This window comes from Phoenix dactylifera, unplaced genomic scaffold (genome assembly GCF_009389715.1).
Source record: "Phoenix dactylifera cultivar Barhee BC4 unplaced genomic scaffold, palm_55x_up_171113_PBpolish2nd_filt_p 000898F, whole genome shotgun sequence".
NCBI classification, from domain to species: domain Eukaryota; kingdom Viridiplantae; phylum Streptophyta; class Magnoliopsida; order Arecales; family Arecaceae; genus Phoenix; species Phoenix dactylifera.
Genome location: NW_024068260.1, coordinates 174,468 through 189,312, shown reverse-complemented (window position 1 = coordinate 189,312; position 14,845 = coordinate 174,468). Strand labels below are relative to the sequence as shown.

The window sequence follows — 14,845 nt, the reverse complement described above, 5'->3', positions numbered from 1 at the left end:
ATTTGATAAAATATCTAATTGAACTTTTTTATTTATTATCTAAGATTGTAAGATTGTTATTAGCTTAATTATTTAAGAATTTTTAATTGATGCTTAATACCATTGCCTGAGTACTTGACATGATATATATATATATATATATATATATATATATTATATATATATATATATATATATATATATATATATATATATATATATATATATATATATGAAAAAGGCAAGTCTTGCATGTGCTGTGGGGTCAAAATTTATGGATGTGTAGCCGTCTGTCGCGTGCTCGACTTGTGCTATTGGGCCGAAGCATGACACTAATACTTTTGTGTTCCAATTAGAATTAAGTATGCACGATAACATTGAGGATAGATTTTTATAAACATCAATAGTCGTATTTAAATTTGTCCACATAGTAATAGAAGATAAAATATTATAATCGCGAAGCACATATTTTGAGAACATTGATAACTTATCATTTGAGAATTTTGCTTTACATATCGACCATTTCATGGCATGCCCAACTAGAATGAATTGCTACAAATGATGGATGAAATACTATGTTTGCTAGGATGATTTGGTGGAATTTGTTTCCTATTACTAGATACCTAGACATAAATGAGTTGGTTCAGATAATGTTGGTCCAGTGAGCTACCTAATCATTTTGATTCATATATTTTTAGGACATATTTGGACTTTGGATACTACCCAATATTTTGATAAGCTTTTCCAATACTTACCATAGAGGGAATATTCCACATATAAAATAAGCGGAATAAATTGGACCAGATTTGGGTGAAAAATGGAAGATTCAGCCAAACCCCAAACAAAAACATAGGATTAGACCCGCCCAAACCCAAAACCTCAAATGAATTGTATTTTCCCAAGTTTGGATTATATCTTAGGGAAGTCCAATATCACCAATCATTGACTAATATATATGTCGACATATTGAAGCCTAGTTTGCATGGCATGTGTCCAGATAAGATCGCAAGTGTATCAATTCGATTAATTTTAAATTCGGAATGGACATGAAAATGGCCTTGTCCAATCCAAAGCCATTCGAATCAAATGTTGACTAAAAATATCCAACTAAAAACAGATCAAGTATAACTAATGAACATTGATCCAATAAAAAATTCCATGCAACTCCCTCTCCAACTTAGCTCTACTAATTAAGAAAATTCTTCGATTTGTGTTTAAAATTTATATGAACCATTCTCCAAACTCGTAAATTTTTTTTTAAACCCCCCCAAAATCTCTATGCTATATGGCATGAGAACAGTCCTTGGGAGCAAAGTTTAGGAGACTCGGAGATAAATTAAAATAAAAGTGGCCTTGGGCTGATAATGGCTAGGCCTTGTCTAAGCCTGCCCGTTTGCATCGACAGCCGAGCTGAAGCGTTTCTAACCGGGCCGCGCTCCATTCCGGTCCATCGCCCCCCCTCGGCCGCCGGCAGCCGGAACCCCATCTCCCCCACCCGAATACAATGGAGACAGACCCATCTGCGCCACCGCCTGCGGCGGAGGGCGAGCCCAGCGCCGGTCTCGTGCAGACGGTCTCCTCCATCCTCCTCTCTTCCCAGGCCCCCAAAGCACCTCCCCTGGACCAATCCCTCGCCCCCTTCCTCCCCCGCCTCTCCCCTCCCTTCCTCGCTCCCATCATATCCGCCGCCGCTGCCGCCCCCTCCTTCTCCAGCCCCTCCCCCCTCCTCTCCTTCTACAACCTCTGCCGCCGTCGACTCCCGGCCCTCTCAAGCAACCCCGCAGCAGCCCTCCCTTCCATCCTCGCCCTCCTCCGTCCCCTCCTCCGCTTCCACAAGTTCACCGACGCCCAGTCCCTCCTTCTCTCCTTCATTCCCCTCGACCGCCCTCGTCTCCTCCACCGCCACCTCCTCCGCCCCGACCACCCCCCGTCGAAGGTCCTCCTCGACACCGCCGTCTCCTCCTACGCCCGCCTCCGCCAGCCCCACCTTGCTGCGCAGCTCTTCCAGTCCATGAAGCGCCGCCGCCTCCGCCCCTCGCTCCGCACCGCGAACATCCTCCTCGACGCCCTCGTTCGCTCCCCCTCCCCCGCCTCCGTCCCCCTTGCCGTCTTCCACGACCTCGGCGACCTCGGCGTCGCCCCCAACACTCCCACCTTCAACATCCTCGTCCACGGCTTCTGTTCCCGCGCCCAGTTCGCCGACGCCCTTGCCCTCCTCTCCACCATGGAAGGCTTTGGCTGCTCCCCCGACACCATCACCTACAACACCATCCTCGACGGCTACTGCAAGAAGGGCATGCTCAAGGAGGCCCGCGACCTGCTCGCCGAAATGAAGGCCGGGGGACTGTCCCCGGACCGCTCCACCTACAACACCCTCGTCGCTGCCTACTGCCGCCTCGGCTGGCTGAAAGAGGCAACCAAGGCGATCGAGATCATGACGGCGTCCAACTTCCTCCCCGACCTCTGGACCTACAACATGCTTGTTTCCGGGCTCTGCCGGGAGGGCCGGATGGACGAGGCTTTTCGGTTGAAGGACGAGATGGAGAAGCTCCGAGTGCTGCCCGACATTGTCACCTATAACACGCTCATCAATGGGTGCTTTGAGTGGAGGACTGGCTCGGAGGCGTTCCAGGTATTGGAAGAGATGCGGGAGAAGGGCGTCAAGCCGAGCTTGGTCACACACAACACTATGGTCAAAGGGTTGTGCAAGGAAGGGAAGATGGATGAGGCGGTTGATTCTTTGAGGAAGATGGAAGAGCAGGGCTTGTCGCCAGACCTCATAACGTACAATACTTTGATCAGTGCATACTGTAGAGCAGGGAATGTGGCCAAAGCTTTCAACTTGATGGATGAGATGGTGGGGAGAGGTCTCAAGATGGACACTTTCACTCTCAACACTGTCATTCATAACCTCTGTAAGGAGAAGAGGTTTGATGAAGCGTGTAGACTGCTCCGTAGTCCCCCAAAGCGGGGTTTCGTTCCTGATGAGGTCAGCTATGGCACAGTCATTGCTGCATACTTTAAGGATGAGAACCCAAATGAGGCAATGAAGCTTTGGGATGAGATGAATGAGAGAAAGATAATGCCAAATGTAGCAACCTACAATGCGGTGATTGGCGGTCTCTGCAGGTTGGGCAAGACCGAGGAGGCAATTAAGAAACTGAATGAGCTTTTGGAGAGAGGACTGGTGCCGGATGAGACTACCTACAATACTATTATTCATGGGTACTGTAGAGAAGGGGAATTGGAGAAAGCATTCCAGTTTCATAATAAGATGGTGGAGAATTCATTCAAGCCGAATGTTATTACCTGTAATATTCTTATGAATGGGCTCTGTAATGATGGTAAGGTAGAAAAGGCTCTAAAACTCTTTGAATCATGGGTGTCAAAAGGGAAGAAGGTGGACATTATCACATACAACACTCTGATAAAAGGGCTGTGCAAAGAAGGGAGGATCGATGCTGCATTAGAGCTTTTTGCTGACATGGAAGAGAAGGGTTTGCATCCTGATGCTTATAGCTACAATGTTGTTCTATGTGCACTTACCGAAGTGGGAAGATCAGAAGAAGCACAAAGCCTGCTGTCTAAGATGGTTGAAACTGGAAAGTTGCCCGAACAAATAACATTTCCTTTGTCAGAAGAAGCCATGTCTGAAGCTGGAATAGATAGGAAACCAGAGACGATGCATGATGGAAAGACAGCTGAAGATCTGAAAGATAATTCAGCAACTTTTTCGGAATGCATTGGTGATCTGTGCAACAGCGGGCAATTCAAAGAAGCTAAGCTTGTCTTGGAAGAAATGATGGAGAAAGGTATAGCTGTTAAGAGTTCTACATATGTTACTTTGATGGATGGATTTATCAAGAGGCAAAAGAGAATGACAAAAGGAGGGGGATAAAATACCCGCTTCAAGCCTCCATGCTTGTGCAATGCCAGTCAGTGCAATGACCAGCATCTGAACATTGATTCATGAATTAGAACATTAAATTGGTAAAACCCTTGCCAGAAGCTCAAAGTGGTTGGACGAATTTGATTTGGCCAACAAGTTGAGGTTAGTGATTCTATTGCAATAGCTGTTTGAGTCAAATTTTTTCTTTGTTCTTCTGCAAATTTTCTGATATTTTTCCATCCTTCTCCAGGTGAGATCATGTGACACAGTTACACTTGTCTTTTTTTTTAAAATAATTTTCTGGTACTAATATGCAAGAGAGAGTTCTAATAAACCTTAATGATCACATATTGGCATGTGTCAATTAAAAAAAAAAAACCATTTAAATTTTATTGACTTGAAGATGGCAAAATCCATGGAACCACTGAGAACTACTCGTACATTTCTGTACAACTTCTGTATTATTTCTGATGGGTTTCTCATTTATATTCCAAAAACTTTATTTTCTCTTTACGAAAGCTTTTTGATGTCTGTATGTTGTATTGCTCTTGTGGTAGTCTCCCAATGTTTGCTTATGAAACCTAGTCTATATGTTTATTCTATGGTCGAGGATGTTAATCAAATACATCTAAATATCAGTGAAAATTTTTCTATTTGGGGAGTATCTCCTAGATTGCCATGCACAAATTTAATTTTTTCAGTAATGCCATTTAACATGCATAGGATGCTATGGCTTCTGAATGTACCTATTTATTGGGATGGAGAAAGGTTTCAGTTGGTTTCCTCAATTTGAGGAAATCTTAAGAGGAGTTGATGGTAAATAGCAAGACTAAGAGGCTCCTAGGGAAGTTGTGGTCCCTCTCAAGATATGGAAAACTTTTATATGGATATAAGGAGAAAAAGGGAAGGTAAGACTGAGAGTTTAGGGAGGTCGAGGAGATTTTAGTATCCAGTGCTTTTTTTTTGACTCATTTTTTCTTTGCTTCTCGCTCTCTCTCTCCCCCCCCTCTCTCTCTCTTTCTGTCTCTTTTTTTTCCTTTTTTTCAGAGGAGCTAGGCAGGGAAGAGCCTTTAATTAAGGCTGACCGTGGCAAAACAAGAGTGCAGCTTCAACCGATCCCCGATCTAGCGACATCTTTGGCAGGCAATCCTCGAGGAGAAACTGATACGAACATGGCCGAATCATGATCAATCTGAGCAAACCCTGCCTAGATAACCACTGTGTTGAACTTCTAAATCAGATGCTCGAGGGGCTTGAAGAGACCATAGATCGCTTTGTGTAAGGGGTAGACAAGACAAGAGGAGGAGCGGAATGTTGTCCGGAGGAGGCTGCATGTACACCTACATTCATGAGGCATGAGAAGGTGATTCTTTTTGGTGCTTTAGCCACGGGAGATACGGCGGATGGAACCTGTTGGGCACTTGCCTTGTCAACAAAATTTCATGGGCTTATATAACATAGTACTTGACTTCCGAATGGCTAAAAAATCTGAGCCTTTATTGATATGGCCCACTAGATCTATTCCAATTCACTGTGCATGTTTGGTTAATGGACTTAGTCTCTCATGGGGATTACAAGCAAAAGCATTTCGAGATCGGTGTGGTGGGTGGTGATGCAAGTGGTTTAATTTGGTTCTGTCTGCATGACTTGATGTTTTTGGAAATTATTTTGTGTTTATGAATTTGTCAGGTACCATACCAATTTTTAAACAGGTTTATTTTGTGTTGGCTGCAATTAAACATCTTAAACTATTCATGGTTATCCATGTGGATTGGATCTTACAAGATACTTGTGGAAACTAATGGATTATTATAATCAGTTCTTGGTGGGACTGAAAACCAACCTGATATCATGGTTGCTAAAAAAAATTGGGTTTAATTTGTCGTAATTAGTGCAAATCCACTAGCACATCTATGAGGAAAACAAGGAGCAAGAGAGTTTTAAGAAATAATTTTCATTATAATTTAAGTTGATATTAGGGCTGGGTGATTTGATGAGGGTTGCTCTGCATATACCTTTTCGATATATCCAGTGGCTCGTGCGGTTTGACTATTGGATTAGTTGTTATACAGAGAACACAACATTCAACAACCTACTTATATGCTTTTACCTTAGCTAACCATTATTTTGATAGTATTTTCTTTTTCTCGGAATAGATCAAGGTTCAAATAAGTTGACATAGGGCTGGATGATATGATGAGGTTTGTTCCATGTATGCCTTTTTGATCTATCCAGTGGCCAGCACTGTGACTATTGGGTTGTTATATGTTTTTGTCCTTTTATCCTTAATTAACCTTTATTTTGGCATTATATTCTTTTTGTCAAACTAGATCAAGGTTCAAATAAGGGATAGATTATCAATACAATAAAATAAAATCTAGGAAGTAAAGGTAATTGTTGATTCAAACTATGCAGTACTTTATATGGATAGAAAAGAATTCATCGTTTTCGCTTCAGATTGTGACATCTATAAAAGCATCACATCTAGTTCTGTAATATGATTGAAAAGAAACACCTGCAGTGAAATTTTGGCACTGTTTTCAACTTTTTGGAACATTCCCCATTCTCACCATACATGTATACCTGCCCTCATAAATAAAGACCCTACTTCTACCTTTGATAATTATACTGATTATTTTGTTCTGAGTTACTTATGTCAAATAACAGAATTGTTGGTAGACGTCAAAGATTCTATGATAAATTTTTTGGTTTCTTAAATGATAAGTGGAAAAAGTCGTGTTGCATAATGAGGTGATTCAATATATAGGAGTCCTGATATATGTGGATGATTATTGAAGTCCTCTATTTTCCTGAGCTCTTGCTGCTGCCACCCTAGCTAAACCTTGAGAATTGCTTATACAATCCCTTGGATGTCATATTATTACACAAAGCAGCGGCATGTTAATTTAGAGTATGTGCTGGACTCTCGTAGGTTACAAATAAAAACGAAAATTTTACATAGTTAGGGCTTCAAACTGACAGTTTGCTGTCTCTGTACTGGTTCCATGCACCTCTTCACTAGCCACTATTAGTGACAAATTACTTCCATAGAGTTGAATTCAATAATTCTCAAGTTACTTTTATAAATTTATATTAGTTTCTGTATGGATTTCTATTCTAGCATCTTTAGATCCTATATGATTTCTCTGATAGCTCTTGCTTCATTTCCAGGTCGTATAAATCTCGGAAGTCTTATGATTCTATGAGATGCATATTCGATGTATAGTTCAACATTCCAGCAATCAGTGATGTTGTTGTTCTGCAAGACTGAAGAGGCAGGATTGATATCTTTGCGTAATCATATTTATTTGAGGTATTGATTGAATAGCCAAAAGTTTTGCTTATCCAATCATTGTAGCTTAGAAGATCATTTCTGGATGCACCAGTAGCTTGGTGGAAGGCTTAGCTAAGATGCATCAAAGGTCTTGAATGATAAGAAATGGTAACAGTCCGCACCAGTCTTGCATGCCATTTAGAATAATTAAAGCTCAGCAACATGGTTTATCACATGGCAACTTTCTCAACCTCTTTGCAACAAATTCTTAAATTTAAAATCAGTATATACATTAGCATCTTTGATTTGAAACTTATAACCAACTTTTAGATTTTTTTTTTTGGTATATCTCTGTTCTTGTAGTTCTTTTCTGCTTGCTTCCATTTTTATTGCTATTGCTTGTTACAATTCAGCTGGATGAGATGGCAGCCTTACCTTTGGTAAATTCCAAACCTTATGACTGACATCTAAAGCAGGCTTTATGTTGTATCGATAAAATACGACATGGCAAATCCAGTTTGTCCATACAAGGTTGTTTTTCTCAATCAGTTGATAATTTTGCCTTAGGCAGGTTGCCAGTTTTATTATTCTTCAATCTGGTCATTGTAAGATAATATTGACCTGTACCTTGGGTGCCATGGGAAATAGAAAGCTGAAAGGATCAAATAACATGGTGATGCCTAACGTGGCAAACCTAAACTGTCACACTGTTTGTGTTCATAATGGTGGAACCTTGAATGCAAGGTTTATGAGATCTTTATGACAATATCTCTAATGAATTGAGAAAATAATTTCTGCATGTACAAAAAAAAAAATAAAGGGCTTAAAGGTTTAGAATACTCGACAATTTTTGAGATGCATTGGATGGTGCTGCTTATGTAGTGGAAACTTCATTGTCGTAGTTCAAATGGTTTGATGAAACCCTAGTTCAGATATACAATGAACTATGTCTAAGCGAAGCTTAAACTATGCTTTGAGGAAGAGGGCTGAACGTTGTATCTGAACCAGCAAAAATTCGATTCTGGGAGAATTTTGTGAAATAAATCTTGGACAAAAGCCTTGGTTCTCTCTCACAACTTCTTGGACTTGACCCTCTTTCGTCAAGATTCCTAGGGATACAACCACGCATTCGATTCACTATGAAGATCTCTCTTAAATATCTTGTTAAGTTTGAGAAACAAGAGGCATTGTAGTTTTGAGATGGATGGTTATGGATGACCATGGCCATCTTTATAGAGATAAGATGGTGTTATCCAGTGGGTGTGTGAGCAAATTTTAGTGATAATTTTTTTAGAAGTGTGTTTCTAATGACCACTGTAAGATTGAACGGGTTTATATTGAATGTTGACTAAGAGATGCCATATTTAGTCAATTGAAGTGTGGAATAACGATTTGTGATTCGCCCATTTGTTGTCTATTGAGCCAATGCACCAGCCATTGATATGTCAGCCTCTTAGGTAGAAGCATCCATTTTAGAGAGAATGCTGCATTAAGAGGGGCATGTGAAATGGAATAAGGTGGTTGTTCGCAAGGTGTGAGAGAGGAAGAAGGAATAGAGGGATTGTTGGTGTACCTATGCTTGTATATATAGGTCAAGTTTAAGTTACACCCAGTATGATTTTTATAGAGTTGCATCTTTTCTGAATTGGATGGTGGATGTTCTATATTGACGAACTGAGCTGTTGGATACGATCTACTATCTTTAAATTGCAAAGACAATAAAAATCATATGATTTGGAGATGCCTACTTTAATCAAAAATTAGATTTTTTAAATAATATGAAATTATATATATATTTTGATCACTTGATGTATAGATTAGGATTTCTAAATTATAGGACTTTTGGTTTATAACTAGTTTGGAGGTAGCATGTCACATCTAAAAGTTCAGATTATTAATGTAGGATTCTCGTTGTCTAATTTAAAAAATATATCTTTTATAGAGTTGCACCAACTGTAACTTGATCCTGGCTTTATATATATTTGAAAAGAATCATTTGAGCTGCTGTACTTGTTAGGGTGGTAACACATCTAATTTAAGTAGGCTTTCTATATTCATACACGAACCGGAACTACATTCATTAGGACCCAAATCCAATTCCTAGTTCTATTTTGAACATTAGATCTTGCTCGTTGATATATCCAATAATAATTGGATATGGGGTATGATCTTAAGGTTATCAAATACCCTATTGGCCCATTTTTGGACCTATTCCTATTGCATCTTCTTTAAGGTTATAGTCCAACTGAATTTACATTTTCAAAATAATCAAATATACTTTAACGTGCTTAATTTGTAGTCTATAATCATCAGTACATCTATTGGATACACTTATAGTTCAATAATAAGCATTAGCTTGGGTTTTCGACTACTCGGCATAGCCATTGAATTTATCAGATTATGTGTTGGCTCACATACGAACATGCCATTGGGCCAGCACAAGCGTGTAAGCCCCCCTTCAAAATAACTAGAAGAGAGTGCTCAAGAGAATAAATAGGCTTCGAGACAAGAAAATATATTAAACGAGAACAAACTAAATCTATGAATAATATTGCAAAATCTAATAGTCATCAACAAAGTTAGCTATAGTAGCACTATGAACCATACCGGTTAGGGACCAGGCTGGTAAGATATGGGGCTTTTCTAAATAGGCACAATACATAGCACTGTATCGATAGGGTACTGATATTATCCAAAGATAGAAATCCGGAGGCTTGCAAAAAAAGGGGCGATTTCAAGGGTTTTTGGGAATCTTGGCGAGAAATCATTGAATTAAGGTAGGTTCTTTGTCTTTGATCTCATTGGATTAGGGTTTAGGAGGCGATAGTGGTGCAGTTCATTCAATTTTGGGTGTGGATGAGAAATCTCTGGCTCCAGCCACCAAGAGAGGTAGGGCTTTTCAATTAGAGGAGTCGGGTTAGAATCGAGGACCTGGACATTTGCGAGAGAGAGAGAGAGAGAGAGAGAGAGAGAGAGAGGTGAAAAGAGCGATTTTGGGTTGGGACCATGAGAAGGATTGATAGGAGATGGGTTGGGCCCGATTAATTTTGGGGTTGGGATTCTGATGTAGCCTCGTTGAGATTTAAAGGCTACATGATGTAAACATATTGAAACCTTGGATCCATCCTATTTTGATCTGATTTATGTGTCGATCTTTAAACGTATTTAATCATGAAGTAGTAATAAGCTTGGAATGTCTTCACCAATATGCTGTTCAAAGTCACCAGAAGAAGCAGATTTACATGTAAATTCAGATCTGAAACAATGGCGATTTGCTCGACAGTATAAAGCTTTTCTACTCGGAGAGTAGCGTGGGAGAAGGTAGAGGAGAGAATAAGAGAAGAATAGAGAATATAAAAAGAACAAGAATGGGGAAAAGAGTGGCCTGCGGCCTTTCTTGAATAAACTTTTCACATCGAAAAATCTTCACACTCTAGCTGTTGACCATTTTAAATAGCCTCAAAAGACCACCTTTCCTAACCCTACTAGAACGTCCTAAAATAGAAACAAAACTAGGACAAAACAACCAACTTGAAATCCCTAATAAAATGTCCATATTACTAAACGAAATAACTCCAATATCCCTTGGATACAATTCATGAAGTTACTATTCATAGTAGTGTAATGCGAACAATAACATCATACTGCAATTTTTTTTGACCAGAAAAGCTAAAAGAATGCTTAATAAATTGGGGTACAGTAAATTCGACTGCATCGTATTGGAGGCAAATGGGCATTTGCTAGTCTTTACCACTTGGAACTAGGTTTAATCGATCGGTAGGTAGCCAATTCCACTCGTTCTAGAGAGATTTGGCCATTAAACTTGATGGAAAAAATATGAGACACCTCAACCTCAGGCCAGACCGACCCTCCTGTCCTCGTATATGAATCGAGGTAAACGACTTTAGCTCCAACCAAGAAGTTGCCAGCCGAGGAAAACCATCAACATGCGTCAATAAAAGCTGATAGCCTTAACAACTACTAGCCCTGACAGTCTATAGTCGTAGTATCCCTACGTCTCGCATCAGACCTGTGCCGCACTCAACCCATGTGGACTGACTCCTGCGCCGCGACCGTACCATCAGCCGCTGTCTGCAATCATTGCACGCCACGTCAGCTCAGGTAATGACAAGACTAGCTTTTCTATATAAAGGGGGCAATTTGGGGGACTTGAGGTACACACATAATAGGCACCCACTATCACTCACAAAGACTACCCTCTATTGAGATCTCTCACTTTCATATTGTTGCCTCGTTATTCTGACTTACGCATCAGAGGATCTTTCGCTGGAAACTCTCTGGCAAGTGGACTTCTTATAGGCCGCCCAGCAGAGGAGACTAGCACCCAACACTTCAATTAGCCTACTCAGCTCGCCTCTAGCCAACCTCAAGATCATCCAAGCTGCATTCCCATCTCTATCCAAATTCGACGACAACATAACTATTCTTTCGTTATCAATGCTATCATATTCTCCCGTAATCTTTTTTACAGGTGGTTGGATTCAAGTATGAATCTGCTTGCATCCAAAATCGGATGGCATAAGGTTTCAATTTTGAGGGGAGATCTAAAATGATCTAATAGCTAATTCATCTTATTTGTTAATTTGAACTTAAGATTATGGGCCAGAATGAGGTGCATTAATAGTTTATTAAACTCCATTACCATCTCTATGTACTTTTGATGATGCTTTTTTAATCAGGGGGAATAGTCCCATATTAATTGATATTACAACTTAGAATCATGCACAATCTCGTGTGTTATAGTATATATGGTATTAGATATCATAACTGCCATATATTGCATTCACAATCTTGGTGTGATATCACAACTGCTACATATTACATTCACAATCTTAGTACGATATCTCAGATCAATCTCCAAAAATTATAGAATCTGATTGTCATATTCAGAATTAGTATTTGAATCAAATCATAGATTTTGCTATTTTATTATAGTATATATGATCCCTAGTATCTTTTCCATAATCATAGGATTTTATTGTTGTATTCTACTAAATCTGGGGGCTCAACTGGTATATAAAGCACATTAATACTATGAATAGAGCAAGGCAGTTCAAATCATATGTCCAATACAAATTCTTCATGATATTAGAGCATTTTTTTTTCATGCTCTATCAACCCTTCTTTCTTGTTCTCCTATCATCCTTTTCGTGTTTGTTTTTCTTCACCCTCTATTCTCCATTTGATAATCATGGCCTCTTCTACTGTTATTTCCAATCCTAGTGCTGAAATAATGTCACTGTTCTTTCTCCACCACTCAGATAACCTAGGCATGGCCCTAGTCTCTCAAGTTGTCCTTGGTGATAATTATTCTTTATGGAGGCATGCGATGAAGACTACTCTCTTAGCCAAGAATAAAATTGGCTTTATTGATGGCTCGTTTGAGAAGTCGGACAAAAGTCTAACAACACTCGATGCATGACAACAATGCAACACAATAGTGCTTTTCTGGTTTGGAACGCAATCCAAAAAGATCTTGTGAGTAGCATAGTCTATTCTGAAACTGCAAAAGAGGCATAGGAAGATATGGAGGAGCGCTTTTTTCATGGTAAGGCTATCCAAATTTATCGTAAGCGAGATATCTCAAAAAATATTCAAGATCAATTTTCTGTTGCTTTTTATTTTACCTTACTTAAAGCATATTGGGATGAAATCAATGATCTATGTCCACTTCCTACTTGCACTTGCGGTGCAATGAAAGAGTTGAACCGGATCTCTCGAGATAAAAGGGTTTTTCAATTATTATGGGGCTCAATGGCTTCTTTTCAACCATTCGGAGCCAAATACTCACCATGAAGCCACTACCTATAGTAAGTAAAACTTTTTCTATGATTTTGCAAGAGGAGAAATAGAAGGCACTGCGAGTCAAACCAATGCATTCTCTTGAAGGCGCTGCCATAACTACTTCAAGTTTTGACCAATGAGGAGGATGTGGTCGTGGAGGTCGTGGCGGTCGAGGACAACCACGTTGTGATTACTGCAATAATCTTAGTCATACATGTGACACTTGTTACAAATTACATGGCTATCCGAACCACCATGGAGGAACCAAAACCGCTACTCCTGCTACAAATTATGTTACCAATAGTGAAAATTCTCTTGGCCAATCTATTGTGCCCTAGCTTATGCCAGAGTAGTATGTCCAATTGCTATCTATATTAAACATCGACAAAACCACCATTTCCATCAATATGACAGATATTCCTTTCAACTCACAACCTATGATATGGGTAATTGACACAGGTGCTTCTGACTGCATGATCTTTGACTCTAATCTTTTTTTATCACTTGAACCTTTACCAACTCGTCAATCCATTAAACTACCTACTGGAGATACAGTTCAAATAACCCAAAAAGGGACCATTAAAATGTCCCTTTCTTTTGAGTTAAAAAATGTTCTTTGCGTACTCACTTTAATTTAAATTTATTATCCATTAGTAAGTTTAGTAAAATACAAAATTGTGTTGCCATTTTTTTTCTGACTTCTGTGTTCTTCAGAACCTATCAATGAGGAAGCTGATTGGTCTGGATAAAGAAAAGGATGGTCTTTACTACTACAAGGGTCCAGTTTCTCTTACTTCTATAGCTTATTGCACTCAGTTGAGTCTTTGGCATAATCGTTTGGGTTATCCGTCAACTCCAAGATTAAAAGTTTTAGCCCAAGATATTTCTATTCCTCTTTCTATTTTTTAAAATAAAATAGATTCTTGTACTGTTTGTCCTCTAGCCAAACAAACTAGAATTTCTTTTTCTACAAGTACTTCTGTTACTTATTCCATTTTTGGACCTATTTATATTGATATTTGGAGAGGTTATTCTATTCCATCTCATACTGGGACACGTTATTTTTTAACAATTGTAGATGATTTTTAACATTGCACATGGATTTTTCTCATGCAATTCAAACATGAAATATTTTATTTGCTTAAGAAATTTATTGCTCTTATAGACAACCAATTTTCTTGTAAAATTAAAATGGTTAGAAGTGATAATGGGATGGAATTCATGGATCATCAATTGCAAACTTATCTTAATTTTTTAGAAATTATTCATTAAACATCTTGTGTTGACATGCCACAACAAAATTGTGTAGTTGAGCGCAAATATAGACACCTTTATGAAGTAGCCCGAGCATTACGTTTTTAAGCCAACCTACCAATCTAATTTTAGAGTGAGTATATTTTAACTACCGCTTATCTTATTAACCAACTTCTTTTTTCTATTTTAGGTGGTAAATCTCCTCATGAAATGCTTTTTAATAAAAAATCCTTTTATCATCATTTACGTACCTTTGGATGTCTTTATTTTGCTCATATTCGAGCCAAAAATAAATTTAGACCTTGTGCACATAAGTGTATTTTTGTAGGATATTCCTATAGCCAAAAAGGTTATCGCGTGTATGACCTACTTGAGAAAAAAATATTCACTAGTAGGGATGTTGTTTTCTATGAATCAATTTTTTCATTTGCCAACACATCTCACATTTTTTCTTCTTCCCAATCACTAATTCTTCCTCACATTACTGATGATGGTGATGAACCCATCCTCTCTACTTCTTCCACTTCTAATCAAGATTCTATCGAACTAGTTGATCTTTCTAAAACATCCATCAATCCACCTCCAAGACGTTCAATAAGGATCCAACGTTCTCCCCAATGGCTTCAATATTTTTAGTGCTCTTA

General features: G+C 39.1%; 1 protein-coding gene across 5 annotated transcripts; it reads left to right on the top strand.

The window, feature by feature from the left end:
- Positions 1 to 1,401: 1,401 nt before the first annotated feature.
- Positions 1,402 to 7,456, top strand: LOC103720762 (pentatricopeptide repeat-containing protein At2g16880-like). Of its 5 annotated transcripts, XM_039120865.1 has the most exons (4): positions 1,402 to 4,030; positions 4,592 to 4,776; positions 4,916 to 5,231; positions 7,040 to 7,456. In XM_039120865.1, exon 1 carries the CDS (start codon positions 1,484 to 1,486, stop codon positions 3,875 to 3,877), a length of 2,394 nt encoding a protein of 797 aa, XP_038976793.1. In that variant the 5' UTR covers positions 1,402 to 1,483; the 3' UTR covers positions 3,878 to 4,030; positions 4,592 to 4,776; positions 4,916 to 5,231; positions 7,040 to 7,456. The 5 variants fall into 5 exon arrangements, with proteins under 5 accessions (XP_038976793.1, XP_038976791.1, XP_038976790.1 ...); XM_039120863.1 differs by lacking the exon at positions 7,040 to 7,456 and having other exon boundaries at positions 4,916 to 5,585; XM_039120862.1 differs by lacking the exons at positions 4,592 to 4,776; positions 4,916 to 5,231.
- Positions 7,457 to 14,845: the final 7,389 nt, after the last annotated feature.

What these genes read in the sequence shown, in the direction of transcription:
- LOC103720762 (XM_039120862.1), top strand. Translation starts at nt 1,484, where the DNA reads ATGGAGACAGACCCATCTGCGCCACCGCCTGCGGCGGAGGGCGAGCCC.